At 47.8% G+C, this 15530-nt stretch overlaps 1 protein-coding gene across 3 annotated transcripts in view; it reads left to right on the forward strand.

Annotated features, from left to right (window-relative positions):
• Positions 1-6983, forward strand: part of MTUS2 (microtubule associated scaffold protein 2) — a gene marked incomplete at both ends in the record, with an annotated part of 226217 nt that extends 219234 nt beyond the window's left edge. For 2 of the 3 annotated variants that reach the window (XM_080941222.1, XM_080941223.1), the window contains 4 exons: positions 336-434; positions 2082-2201; positions 5116-5213; positions 6770-6983. In XM_080941222.1, coding sequence (XP_080797348.1) covers positions 336-434; positions 2082-2201; positions 5116-5213; positions 6770-6983 — 531 coding nt within the window. The remainder of the gene's footprint in view (positions 1-335; positions 435-2081; positions 2202-5115; positions 5214-6769) is intronic. The other variant, XM_080941224.1, reaches the window with a different exon arrangement.
• Between the last annotated feature and the right edge of the window lie 8547 nt (positions 6984-15530).

Here is a 15530-nt window from a genome sequence, read left to right on the forward strand (position 1 = left end):
TTGAAGGAAGCCAAGGCAGGAACCTGGAGGTTGGAACTGATGCAGAGACCACAGAGGAGCACTGCTGACACAGGCTGACTCAGCTACCTTTCTTATACAGCCCAGGACCACCTGCATAGGGATAGTTCTGCCCACAGTGGGCTGAGCGGACCCACAGTCATCATTAATGAAGAAAATACCACACAGACAACAATCTGATAGAGGCAATCCCTCAATTAAGGGTCCCTCTTCCCAGCTCGTGACAGGTTGATGAAAACTAACCTGCACACCCCCAGCTGCCACTATGTCCATCCTCGTGGCCCCTGGAGGAATATCTCTGTTGTTGTCACTTACAGGACCAGGTGGACACGCTAACTTTTCAGAGCCAATCTCTACGGGACAGAGCCCAGCGCTTTGAGGAAGCTCTGAGGAAAACCACGGAGGAGCAGCTGGAGGTAGTCATGGCTGCCCAGTGCATGGGGATAGAGCTGGCTTCCTCCGTAGTCTTGCCTAAGGATGAGGCCTCCACCCTGAGCTGCTGTTGCTCCAGGGAGGGCTTCCAACATCTCTGGGATGTGTTCAGTGCCTGACAGCACCATAACCCTGGGTCTCTCCAGAAACCTGTCATTTCTGCCAAATCTCACAGCACCCCTCAGGCAGGGTCTCTGGGTACCTATGATGTAACTTTCTCTCTGTCTGGAGATAGTCCACACAGTGCTTTTGCAAATGTGCCTTAGGTTATAAGAAGGTTATAAGATGTAGGTTATAATAGGCTAGTTCTCTAGCAGGAAGCCAAAGCCGTAACCCTCCTCCCCTTCTCATTTTGAGACAGGGTCTTATGAACTTGTGTAATTGCCTAGGTTGGTCTTGAACTTTCCACCCTCTGGCCTCTTTTCTCTTGCGTGTCCAGAGTTGCAAGCCTGAGCTCCCACAGCTAGCTTGGATGCTTTTTTTCAGTGTTGCCTCTCTGAAATTCAAATTCTAATTGATGTCCCACGACTTTACCATGCATGTCCAGCCCTGCTCTGACACATCATTCTCATAAATGGCTTTTTTTTTAAACATAGGGAACAAGCCATGCAAATGTTGGCTCATGCCTTTAATCCCAGCATTTGGCAGGCAGAGGCAGGTAGATCTCTGAAAGTTGAAGGCCAGCCTGGTCTACAAAGTGAGTACCAGGACAGCCAGAGCTACACAGAGAAACCCTGTCTCTAAGGAAAACAGAGAGGGGGTAATAGATGGGGCTGGAGAGATGGCTCAATGGTTAAGAGCACTGGGTGCTCTTCCAGAGGACCTAGGTTCAATTCCCAGCACCCACATGGCAGCTCACAACTATCTGTAACTCCTTTGCCAGGGGATCTGACGCCTCCACACAGACATGCTTGTAGGCAAAACACCAATGTATATAAAAAAGTAAAAATAAAGTTTAAAAGATAGTTTCCTTTTAAAGAAACTGGAAATTGTATCTTGAATACATTGAGCATGTCACGTTTTCTTTAGCATTCATTATTGTTAGAATTCCATACATGGGTACAGCATTTCCACCCCATACTCTTCCCTGCCATTTCCTCCATGGCCCCTCGCTCAGCCTCATAACCTCTTCCTTGATTGCTCCTGTGGCAAACGAACAGACAGATAGGACCTGCTGAGTCTGTCAAATGCTTTTTATATGTGCATGTTTTTATTACAGCCAACTACCTGGGATTGGGTAACAAATCAGAGGAGCTCATTCCAGGAGAAGACTGGTCCTCCCTCCCTTGGTAGCCATTGATTACCCATAGTTCTTCATCTAGGGGGTAGAGCCTTGAGAGATTTCCTCTATCTACATTGCTTTGTAAAGCACTTGGCTTATTTCCTATGCATGAGCTTAGGGACAGAGGCAAGACACGTGAGACCCCTGTGAGTCAAATCCTGGGGGGAGGCAGTCAGAGCCTATTTTACCTCAGAAATTTCCCCTTGGAGACGCTGGCACCTGCTCCCGCATAGATGCTGTGGCTGTACATTTCGGGAACACAGCATCATCCTGGGCCGGTTCATAACCTTGGGTCCTAGCGTGTTGTGCCGGGAACCTGGCATAAAGCACACATTCTCTGCCCTTGTAGATTGCACTAGCTCCATATCAGCACTTGGAGGAAGACATGCAGAGCCTGAAGCAGGTGCTGGAGATGAAGAACCAGCAAATCCACTTCCAGGAGAAGAAGATTATCGAGCTGGAAAAGCTGGTGAGTTGGCCTGCTTGCTCCAGAGAGTGGGTGCCGCGTCTCTCACTGTCGACAGTCTTCCATGAGGCACACTTCTCCCTGCCTGTGGCTCACACTCAAAGCTGAGCCAGGAAGCCTTTCATACAGTGCTGGGACTTCTGACAAGGAGCCCCGGTGGCCTCTTTTTATTACTTTACCGGTCTTTGCCATGTCCTGCCAACACCGAGATGACATCGGGAACTACCCATTGCTGCTGTGCACCAGGCATGGGAAACGTTCTGTCCTTCCAATAGCTAACCTGGGCAATGCACCCTGCCACCGGACAAGACAGAAGCCTAGGAAGGGGAACAGTTGCACCCAGTCTGTGAGCGGCTGAGCCCACAAGGCAACCCTGGTGGAGTGCCTCCAAATTGTCATGGGACAGAAGGATCAGAGATTTCAGTCATGGGGGTCCACTTTCATGAGCTAATCACCTCCAAAGACCCCATGTCCTGGTACTGAACCTGGGGAAGAGAGAGGCTCAACATAGCTGCTTTGGAGGGACAGGAGCATCCAGTTCAGAACAAAGACTTTGTCCCTCAGTCCTCAGCTGGGTTCTTGGGAACAAGCCTAGGGAAACAGAGCAGTGTTTGCCCCCACAGAGGCCCAGGGCCCAGATAAGAGCTAAAGTTTGTTTGTTTTTTTGTTTATTTGTTTTGGATTTTTAAATTATGTTCCCGTGTGCATGTCTGTATGTGGGGGTGTGCATGTAGGTGTAGTGACCACTGAGACCAGAAGAGGGCACCAGATCCCCCGACAGGGAGCTGCCTGACAGTGTTGGGAACCAAGTTAGGTCCACAAGAGCCTTACATGTCTTTAGTAGCTGAGCCATCTCTCCAACCCCCTTCACTGTTGTTATTATGAAAGAGGAAGAGAGTATGCATATGTGATAGAAAATTATAAGATATGATACACAAAAATAAGAAAATTAAAATATCATATTGCTTCCACTACTAACACTTCTCAGATATGCCTTAATACCCCTCTCTCCTACACCCACACAACTGCAGGCTTTCTCACCCGTGCCTGAGTTTCCCCAAATAACGACTCTGAGACTTCTTTTATGTGAATAAACACCTAGGCTTTGGCTTGTTCCGCTATCTCATAACTCTATTATCCCATTTAAAGGAGCCTAAGTCATGTCACAAGGCTGGCTACCCGACCCTTAGTGTTATGTTACTGTCCTCCTCTGTGTCCCGCCAAATCTCTCCATCCTGACTCAGTCCCAGAATCCTCTTTCACTGCCAAATGTACCACCTTCTGATCCTGCCTCGGCTCATTGGCCAATCAACATTTTATTGACAAATGAATGCTTTTAAAGAATGCATGAAAGATTATCTACACACACACACACACACACACACACACACACACACACACACACACACACACATTCACACCTCCAGCTTAGAATAATTAGTTACTGGACTTCTCTCTCCATTTGTCTCTGAAACATTCTTTGCAAATGGTTTGCCCAAACCAGGAGCTGACCCAGCAGCGCCTGCTGCATTCGGTCCATGTGTTGTTCTCTGTGGCAGGCATTTCCTGTTGGACAGGTAGATAGATCCCAGGCAGTGGAAAGACAGGTGTGTCTGTTGCCACTGTCCTAGGCAATGGGAGCTGTGTAGCTCGGCCCAGCAGCCCAGCAGTTACCATGGACCACAGGGGCCGCACAGACCTGATCTTGCCATGTGATTCTTGAAGCGGCCATCCATCTTCCTCTTGGTGACTGGACTGTCCGCATAGAGCCACGCACAAGCCCCCGGGCTGATCTGGTTTTGTTCAGCCATGTTCTGGCTTTGCAAAGGGCTTACATGCCTTCCTATCCTGGGAATCTATTGTTCCCTACTTCCTGGGAGTAAAGATGAAGGCCAGGTAGGGCTCCATGCTACCGTATCCATCTTCATAATGATTCCCAAGCCCTATCCGTGGGCAAGCTGCCGTTTTCTTTAAAGATTAGCTACAGTGCACCGACAATCCAGGCATGGCGACTCTTCCGAGTCACTGTGGCAGCTGGGAAGTTAACACAGGATTGCCATGTATTCTGGGGCACCCTGAGTCACATGGTGAGGTCCAGCCAGCATGGGCTACAGAATAAAGCCCCTACAAAAATTCTAAAGTTAGAATGAAAGCACATATCAGCTAGATCCCACAGCGATGGAGACACGGTTATCAAAAAAGGCTTTTCCAGTTGGGTGCCAAGGCTTCCTCTGCTTTAGAAAATTAACTGTCGATTCTGTATCTTAGGAAACAAAGAAGATCCCCTAGACGTTTAGACTTCTAGGCTTCTTTACTTTGTTGTTCTGGCTAGAAAGGGAAAAAATAATGGCCAGACTACTTGGCTCTCTAGCCCTGATAATTCAGAAGCACCTGAGTAGGGCCAACTATGTGTGCTTGGCGAGGGATAATGATTCACTGCAGCTGACCACAAACCCAGTAGTCCAACTGGGATCCACAGCCTGGTGCCGATCATGACCTGTAACACTCACTGTAAAAGAAACTTATGTTCTCTCGGTGTCTGTCTCTGTCTGTCTGTCTGTCTCTGTCTCTCTCTTACACAGACACAGGTACACATGCACACACACACACACACACACACACACACACACAGAGAGAGAGAGAGAGAGAGAGAGAGAGAGAGAGAGAGAGAGTCTAAAATATGTACCACATTACCTTTTACTACCTACAGGTAGCACTCTGGCATTTTCTGTCCTGTCTTTCTGAAAAGAATGATGATGGTCCCTTGTCCATATTCCCCAGACTTTCCAGCCCACAAAGGCATTGCACAGAGCAGTTAGCCAAGTGCTGTTCCTGGAAATCCTCCAGAAGGCAGAAGCCAGGGCCACTGGCTTGCTGCTCGCCAGTGGGAGTTTCTTCACTGGTGTTTCTTTCCTAGGTGGAGAAGAACATCATCTTGGAAGAGAAGATCCAGGTACTCCAGCAGCAGAATGAAGACCTCAAAGCGAGGATCGACCAGAACACAGTTGTTACCAGGTGGGTGAACCCGCTTTCTGATTACATGTCCTTCTCCAAGCGGCTTTCCTGGAACATCCGCAAGTCCCAGTATCCAGTCTGAATAATCTCCTGGTGCTTCTCAATTGATCAGAAGAAAAGCACATGGCTGTGTCCCCTTGGCACACATCCTGGCTCTGAATCACATCCAGCCCCATCCCCCAGAAGTGAGTAAAGACCACAAGTCCGGGAGGCAGGATGATTTCATCCTAGAGATTAGGAGAGGAGCATCAGTGGAGTGTCCCCAGGCTAAAGAGAACCATGGCTAGGTGACTCCAATATTCCAGAAACTCAACTCAGCTCTTCCCTTTATGAACTTTTCTCGGGAACCCTGCTTTCAAGGAAGGATTGGAGTCACCCCTGACCCCAGCTCAGAGTACAGTGAAAATGACTTGGGCTTCTGTGGCCAGCTGCGGGTTATTTTTCTGCAATGCTAAGTTGCCCTAGTGAGCTGGAGACCTGAGCCTTTTCCTACTCTGCTGGACCGCTCTCAGTGTGGTTATGATATGTTATCCTGTGTACGCACATGCTCATGCGCACGTACTCACGTACACATTCACACATGTACACACATGCTCATACTTGCACATATGCCGATGCATGTGCACGCTTACACACTGACACACCACTTGTTCATATGCCCACACAGACCCAGCCACCTTTCCTCAGACAGCAAGTGCAGGCGTTGGCCCAGGGTACCTATTCGGGACTTTTAAGCCTGTCCATTTGTAAGATGTGTTTGTACTTATTCTTGTCAATTCCTGGAGATGGCTGTCATCTTCTAAAACACAAAATGAAATCGACAGGTGGCTCTGTGCTTAAGAGCACTGGCTGCTTTTCCAGAAGACCCAAGTTTGATTCCCCGCATCTACCTGACAGTGAACAACCATCTGTAACTCTAGTTCCAGGAGACTCCTCTTCTGGCCTCCACAGGCACTGCATGCAGTGGTTCTCAGACACACCTTCAGGCAAAACACTTACACACATAAAGTACAAAAATTACTGAAAACATGCAGCAAAGCCAGAAACTTCAGCACCATGGCATCACACACACACACCCCAAAATAAGAACACGATTGCCTTTCTCCTCCCATTATCAGCCAACTGTGAGCAAGCATCTATTTTTCTGGACACCATGCTGAGTGCCGGCCAAGAACATAACAGAGCCTTGACCCCTACCCTCTAGGGCTTGTAGTCCACCAGACAGACAGGTAGACAGACCAACTCTACTGCAGAGCTAATGAATTCGGTCACAGAGGCATGTACTAAGGGCAGGAGGTAATAGGACAATATGCCTGGCTGATTGGTAGTTGTCAGTACCTTGGCCACAGCCAAAGGCAATCTCCATCTCAAACCCATGGCCCTACCATCTCTCCCCCTTCTACTCCAGCCTTTAGCCTTTCTTTCCCCTGCACACAACCTCCCCTAACCCAGCAGAGAGACCCGTGAGCCATGAGGTACTTACTGCCCACGGTCTCTGCCTGTCAGCCTCTGTCATTAGTAGGCCTGCTGCCAAACCATCTTTCTCCTCCATGCAGACAACTGTCGGAGGAAAATGCCAATCTTCAGGAATACGTGGAGAAAGAGACCCAGGAAAAGAAGAGACTGAGTCGAACCAACGAAGAACTACTTTGGAAGCTCCAAACTGGGGACCCAACCAGCCCGATTAAACTCTCCCCCACATCTCCAGTGTACAGAGGCTCCTCCTCTGGACCCTCCTCTCCAGCCAGAGTCAGTACCACACCTAGATGACATCACTGTGCCACTCACAGGAGCTCAGGCTTCTGTCCATCTGAAGGAGTGCTGGCCAGGTGCTGGTGGCTACCCTGTGCGCATGCTCAGTAGCTGCATAGTGCATCTTAGGCAGCATTCTCTCTGTCCCTTGTGTGAGACCATCCTGGTATTGGCACTTAGGAAGGTGTAAGCATCAGAGTCTGGTGTCCAAAAAAAAAAAAAAAAAAAAAAACAAAAAAAACAAAAAAAAAAGTCTTAGTGAGAAGCAAAAGAGAAACAACTCCAGTTGTTCTCTAGCGACGATGTTTCACAGCTGAACTTCAGATCAGTCACAAACAGCTCCGTTTTGAATACACAAACCCCCTCTCATGCTGCTGCGTGTGTATATTCAGATGTGTGGGTGCACACCTGCGGCGACTCTGAATTGCTTTTTTTTTTTTTTTTTAATAACACGATGCGCTGACATATTTTAGTGACGGTCAGCAGTTTTCTAACTTGTGCCTACGAATTATTGGGAAATGAAGATGCATTTCTATCTAGTTTCCTGGAAATATTTCTACCCAAAATAGAGAAGAAGAAGAAAAAAAAAAAAACAAAGATAGAAGCATGCCTGTCTGCCACTGAGTGGTACCATACTCAACCTAAACACCAGCGATTTGTAGATGGTAACCGCCTTCAGAGCAACCAGCTTCTTAGTCCAGCGTGAGGTGGGGTCACTGCTACCCCATGCAGGATTTAATTATCCCCCATCCCGAGGATGTGAAACGTAGTAAGGTGGAAGTGGGTAAGGGACTGAGAAGTCACATGGTCTGGCCAATGTTTTTCCCCTTAGCGATTCATTATTATCTTGAAAACACCAGTTTTGCTCCTCCCACCCCCAAATGGCATCTTGGAATCCATTATTAAGATATTATCGCATCCTCAGGAAAACATGGAAGCCTGTGACCTTTGCCACGAAGGTAAACATGAACTTGGAGAATATCAAAACCATGCATGGTCCATCCTCATGAAGGAGGAGTGCTGATAGGGGCCAACATGGCCCCTACCATTGCCTCTCATAGGCAACACCCCCATTTTCGGTTTGGTTCTATAACTCAACCCCATCACCACACTCAAGATGGCTCAAAGGTTCTAGTCAAGGCTTCCAGAAACCAGCCTTTCTCTCTTGGGGAAAGGCTGGGGGGTAGCCAGTTCTAAAGGTGCTAGATCATGTCCCTTCTGTTGGAGAGTCAACAGGGCTGCACCTGGCTGTGGTCCCCTCCTAGCCCCAAAAGGCTCTCCCAAACAAGGGAACACAGTGAAATGGCCGGTCAACCTCCATCCACCATTGGACTGGCCTTTGTCTCTCTAACATGGTAGAATTAGAACGTGAAAGGTATTCATGTAGCGCTATGGAAGATTAGAAGCATGAACCACAAAAGAGAAGTAGTTTTAACAGTCGATACCGTACTGATAATGATGCCTTTGTTTCCTGTATGTGACAAGAGACCCTTCACTTTCTAAGCATGGGCCTTGCCTGTCTTTGAGCATGCCCAAGATGAGAGGAGCCATGGAGCCAAGAAGATGGTGTCAGCTTCTCCAAGGACACACATATCTGCCACAGAGACAAGTGTGGTCTACATCCCTTCTGTGGCTCCAGGATGGGTTTCCTTGGTCTCAGGTGCATCAGACTGTAGCCAACCTCCATGGGTCTTGCCCATTCTGGAGACATGCACGGTAGACACACGGAGAAGAAACAGATCTTTTTCCCCTAGGCTCTGCATGATACTGGGATACTGAGCTGGGCATTCCATAAGAGTAGCTCATTCCATGTTAGCTCAACACACACAATTATTTATTCTTTGAGCAGGCACAACCTGCGGATATAAATTTGGTTGGCCGCTTAGCTCTCCAAGTTAGGACCCGCCTCCACAGCTGTATCTGCCAACGACAGGTACTCAGAAATACAGAGTTCGATGTGATTATAGGATGTGGTACAGTGTGTTAGGCTGTTGTGCTCAAAGTGGTAGCGATGTTAGATCTATGTACCCTCATAGGTGGACTAGAGCTTTGCCCCCAGTCAGCCTTGACCTTGGGTCCGTGAATAAATCTCCCCATGACCCTGGCTTCGTTTCTCTATCACAGACACCCATCAAGTATGGTACCCCATTTGAATTACGTTCTGAGATCCAAGTGGCCAGAGCTGCTATGCCTCTCCCATGATTCCTCTGTCTCCATGCTGCTATGATCCAGACCTCTCAGCGTGGAAACCGTGTCTGTCTTCCCTGACAGGCTGGGGTGCTGCGTCCTCCCGTCCTGCCACAGACAGACCTGCTGAACAACTAGGTTCTTCATGGGGTCAGGAGGTCCTGCTGGCCTGCACCGACTCAGTTGCCTTGAGCTGGTTTTACATTCTCATGATGTCAGGATGGGTTTGGGGGGGGGGGTTGAGGTCAGGTACTCTGGGACTAGTTGAAGGGGGCACAGTATTTGTTCTGCCCCTCCAGTTAACTGTGCTCCATATTTGTGTTGAACTCTAAAGATTATTAAAAACGAACCTGAGGGACTTCCTATGACGTCCATGTGATCTGTGTAACCGGAGACAAATATCATTCAGTCTTGAGATGGCAGATAAGAAAGCAAAAGGTAATGTGTATGCCCTTTCCTGTGTGTGCCAGGGTTGATTGGAACCAAGAAAAATCTAGGGACTCCTCTGCTCCCAGACTCTGCAAGTCCAAAGCTGTGCACAGTTCTTTCTCGTGTCTTCCCGACAGTCTAGCAAGTGAGAACCAAGCATTTGGAAATTCGCTTATCCGTACTCAAACTGCCGCAGTGGCTAAGATACATATTTGCTCATTTCAATCTGGAATCAACCACTCTTGCTATCCCACCAGCCACTGTTGTGGATTATGGCAAGTTTGTCCAACCTCACCCGGCCCCACCATGTCCCACAGGCGCCCAGCATTGCTTGGGGGTCACAAGGAAGACCTGAATTTACCACTTCCTGTGCTTATCTTGGTAGTGTGCGGGTAGGAATGGCAAGGAGACCACAACCAATCTGTTTGTGTAAACAGCTGAATGGCAGCCCTTGTGTTCATGTCACTCTTGTGGTCCCATGATGAAGCCTCTCTGATCCCCTGCAGATCACCCAAGCTTCCAAAATCATTGACAGTGACTAATATTAATTAATACATTGATAGCACTAATACTGATTAGTGCGTCACCGATCAATATATCCTAAACTTAGTTTATTCCGGGATATCGAGTTCCCCTCACGGTATGGTGGCCACCGAGCATCATCCCCAGCCCCACCCCATGTGGTAAACAGGCCCGATGCCAGCACCTGCGTTTATAAAGGAGTGGGATGCTGATGTGTTCAGGAAATGAGGAGCCAAAAGGAACTATGTTGCCTCCGGAGATTCAGTGCAGGCGAGGAAGCTTAGGAATTTAACCCTTCACCACCACCTCTGCACCAAGGAACCTTCAGGATTCCAGCTCACCTATTCGGGAGACCTGTATCATCTCAAGTAGGAACCCAGGCATCGGATGGCACCCTGCCTATAGTTAGCCTTGAAGGTCACTCTCAAAGCAGATGCTGCATTAGTACATGGTATCGGTGATCAACTGTGCTGTCTTTTTTTCTCCCTGCATTCTCATGAACTGTGGTCAGGTCCAGAGGCTGCCCACCCTAGGGTCTGCATCGACCGTGCATGTGTGTACGTGTCTGTTTACACTGTGTTCTAGCCTGGTGGGCAAGCTCAACCCAGTGAAACAAAATGGCCCCTTTGGAGCAGTTATGTGTCATTTCCAGCCCTTCCGGCTGCAGCCCCATTTTCTGCCCAGCTGAAATTGGCAGATGGCAAGTGTAACTGAAAGACAAGGCTGTGAGGTCATACTGAGCCACAAGGGGATAGATTTGACTCACTGAAAAGGTTTCATTGCCGAACAGGGTGAGGGGAGATGTGCACCACAGGGTAAACCCTCAGAACCCCCCTCACAAAAAGAAAGGGCTTTCTGAAAATTTGCTGATGCCTTTGCATTCCTTTAAAGGCTAACGGCATAGCCACCATGTTACCCACTAGATGGCGCAGTGGAGCTACAGGAACCACGGTCCACAGTGCACATAGCCCAACGTGAGTTAATCAGAGTGGTAGCCTCTTCCTCTTTTTACTTTTCCAGACAGGGTTTCTCTGTGTAGTCTTGGCTGTCCTGGAATTCACTCTGTAGACCAGGCTAGCCTCAAACTCACAAAGATCTGCCTGTCTTTGCCTCTGCCTCTGGAGAGCTGAGATTAAAGGGGTGCACCCCTGGCTAGCAGCCTCCTCCTTACAGAAGTTCAGGACCAAAACATACCTGTGCCTATTTTCCAGTTCCAGGATGCACAGGAGTATTTTTGTGAACTGGGACTGAATTAATTCCTGCCCCCTGTGGATTCCGTGGTAACTACTCCGCAGTAGGTGTCTTACATTTCCCCAACTGCAGCTGCCCTTGGGCTACTCTACAGATTCTTTTCTCCCACCCTTTCAGTCCCCTAACAGTAGACGGGAAAGAGAAAAGGATAGAAGGGAAAGGGGGCAGTATTATTAATATTATACTACTTCCTATTGATTAGGGACATCAAGTTCCTTGGGGCAAGTTCGATCTTCACTGCTAGAATATCTAATTTCTTCTTGTTGTATCTTTATTTATGACTACTTAATAAACCCAAACCAACCACCAACCCACACTGCCTCTCGGGAGTCCCCAGACTTCCAAACATCACATGTCAGAAACTGGGCAGCTGCTAGGGCACAAGGCAAGTCATAGCTGCTGTGGGCAGTCTGAAGCAGCCCCTGGGAGTAAAATGGAAGCATATTTTTATAGTATTCCTATGTTTTTAAAAAGAAACCAAAATTCCCAAAATTGCTACTACACCCAACACTGCACATCCCTGTTCTCACACCCAAGCTCAGGGATCTGCACCTCCAGGTGGTCAGGTGTGTGGCATGATTCTTCTTTCTTATGTACCTTATACCTGACACTTCTTTCTGATCACATGCCTGGGACCAGAATCATACCTGAGTGTCTGACACCACCATTATCAAGTTGGCTGAACCTGTCTCTTGTGCTACAGGTGAATGAATGAATGAATGAATGAATGAATGAATGAATGAAGAGGGTGCCCTTATATAGAGTGCATGGAAATGTGAAATCAATCATCTTTAGATAGACTACAATCTCATCCCCAGCTCTGCATAAAACCTGTTTTCTCCAAGATTGTATGTGTGACAGTAAGGGTAAGCCTCCAGTATCTGTGGACTGAGGGGTTTTACTAAGACCCAAGTTGTCTGGTTTAATTAAGTCCGATGGCTGATGAACTCTGCAGCCCTAACCCCAGGTGAGTCTGAAGGGGTAAGGTAGGGAGACAGCAAGGATCTAGAAGTACAGGCCCAAAGCCTTTCCCAAATGGCTTCTAGAACAATCCATACCATAAAGCCACCAGCTGCATCTGATGCTGAGGACGCCAAACGGACCCTTTACCCTTCAGGAAATGAACACGCTGGGGAACAAGGCAAGAGCTGCTAGCCCACTTGAGATCACGAAGTGTGCATGGAAGCCAGACAGGATTTATTAGCATTTGTAGAAGCATGAGTCAATGTACCACAAAACAGCTTTGATTTTACAACACACAAGGACGGGAAGGGGTTTGCCAGTGTACAGTGTATTCAGCAACGAGGGGAGACATAAGTTTCACATTTTTTAAAAAAGGTGATACATGATACCTGCACTTGGCCTTAAAATTAAATATAATTAATCCACGGGAATCCAGCAGAGACCAGCTTGATTTACAGTTAGTATTGAACTTAATCTAATGTCATCATTATAAGAAACTGTAAGAAGACTATTAGAAAAATAGAACCTCAAACAAGCAAAAAATATATACAATTTACATAATGAAAAACCACACATAACTCTTTTAATAATGGCTCTGTGTTCAGTAGAAAAAAAAAAACAAAACAACAAAAACTTGTCCTGGAGAAACCACACAACTATTTAGGTTTGCTAATAAACCAGCCCTCATTAGCATCATGACCCTCTGTGATCCTTAAACCCATCGAATCTGCAAGGCACAAACAAAGCAGTAATTATCTTAAATACAAAGATATAACTTCTCAACTGGGAAAATAAGTCCCAAACTCAAAAAGCTTGTCAAGGAACACAAAGGTAACACTTGTCGATAAATTACTTTGTATGATGTATCTTCCTAAATCTTGTTCCTGACCCTGCTGGACATGTCAGCGCCCTGAGAACATCTTTGGACATGATCTTTCTCTCCCAGGCTTTTTAGCTAGCCACTCAGCACATGTAACAGAATAGTCCAGGAAGGCTCCTTGGTCACCATGTCCCAAGACCCTTGGCCACGCCATATTCCCCGGCTCAATGAAGCAGTGGATATGGAAAGAAGGGGCAAGAGTAAGGGAGGTGAAAAACAGCTGTTAGATTTTTTTTTTCTTTTTGCCTTAAAATTTTTCATCCTAACCACATTGAAGTGTAGCACATTTCACCTGTACACTGTATCAACAAAAGCATTTCACAAACCAAAACAAGCTGAAGAAATGGACCGCTTGCTCTCTCTCCCTCAGGGGCCTTATGTACAATATTCTTATAAGACCAAACAGAATTATATAAAATAACCGCACATAACATACATTCAGCGCTGACTGAATTCTGTAACAGTTCCATGGGTCATGTACTCTGTCTGACCATTCCCTTTGCTAGCCCAACCATACCTGAACTCAAGCATCCCTTTCTTCCATCACCCATCAACACCCCTAAGGGATGGGCACCCCAAGGGATTAGATCCCCACTAAGATTCCTTAATGCTTGGGTGCCAACGAAACAGTAAGCTTTTATTAGAACAAAATAAGTATATGTGGGGACATGAGTGATTCAAGTCAGAAAGGATGGGCCCTGGCAAAAGCCAACCATGTTTTACAGCAGCCATGTATAGGCAGGTACACAGGCCAGCGGTGCCTGTGGCTTTGCCAGAAGACATGAGTGGGCCTGTGGGGCATGCCCACACTTATACCCGGAACCTAGTCTCTCACACTGCTGTTTCCAAGCTTCTTTCAGTGTCGGGGCAAGTTCCTCGCTAGGAGACTATGAACTCTATCCAATTCAAAATGTCTGCCTGGGGTTAGGGCCAAGATACAAACATGGCCACTGGTAGTCCCGGCCCCGTGCATGAGAAGTAGACAGGGTGAAGTGGGTTATATATTTCCTTTGGTGTGCACACACTGGCCGTGCCAAATGTGCTCAGGAGTGGGGGTTTGGAGGGAATGTCCAGCCCTTGGCCACTAGGGGCAGGTGGGGAAGCCTGATGTGCCCCACGGTCCTGCAGGCACTTCTGGCCACCAAGCCTCAGGCAAGGTGGTTGGCATGTGGTGTCCAAGCCAAGTCATCAGCACAGGAGACTGGATGGCTAACTGGATGTCAGATGGAGATATGGGATGATGGGCAGAGTTTGCAGACTGTCAAACCAAACTGTGAGCAGCTGAGAACAGTATAAGCCCAGCAATCTTCCAGAAACTGCCTGGGGCTGGACCCTTACTTTTTCTTTGCAAAATAAATCCACAAAGGCTATGGTTATGGACAGGGAGGGGGATGGGCATAGGTTTTCTAAGCATACACACGGTGGCCCAATGTCTCTATAGTCACCACCTTCCACTACCACCACCAGGATCACCTTCTGAAAGGTGGAGACATCTTGTGCCCCACTCCTAAGCACAGCTCCCTGGGTATTGGCTTCTTCATGAACTTAGACCCAGAGACAGGAAGGGCACACACTCCTGGGAAAATGGTCTTTCCAATGTGAAGTCTCTAGTTGAAGTTAAACAAGACTTGGAAATGTGTCTTTAGAATGTCTAAGTCCCAACCAGGTAGGAAATACTGAGCACATTTGAAATCCAATGGGACTCTTTGGGCAGGAGGCTAAGAAGACGTGACACTACCTACTATTGGTCTGGAGGGATGTGCACGTGTGTTGCTTGGGTTTGGGGCCGTGTTTTTCTTTCAGGAGAAGGAACTGGGGGTGTAATAAAAAGCATATTAGAGGCTCACTCCAAGCATGACTACACGTATCATTGTCCCTGTGCACCCCAAAAGAGCTTCCCTGGCAACTGTCCACACTTAGGAAAAGCTCGGTGGCCAATCAACTAACTAGGCAAGTCACCCTTGAGTATCTTTTCCTGGCTAGGAAGTGGGTACAGGAAGCCACCCCCACCCCACCCCCAGCCAGGGTCTGTGCTTGCTCCTGTGCCACACAATGAAACGTACAGAGCAGATCTGCCACCATTGCCTGTGGTCCTCAGGAGAGATGGTGACAGATCAAACCCCTAGATACACCTTTCCCCTTGGTGGGATCCAGGCTGCCGGCTGAAAGGTCAACTGTAAACACATTGTTAGGCTGCCTTAGACAGGAAGGTTTCATCCAGAAAGCAAGGGGACAGTTCAGGAAGAGGATGGGAGCCCCACACCTAGGGCCTTAGCACTCAGGAGCAGAGGCTAGACCAGGCAACAGTCAACAATATCCAATTCCAGGCCAGC

Source organism: Micromys minutus (genome assembly GCF_963924665.1).
Source record: "Micromys minutus genome assembly, chromosome: 29".
NCBI classification, from domain to species: Eukaryota; Metazoa; Chordata; class Mammalia; order Rodentia; family Muridae; genus Micromys; species Micromys minutus.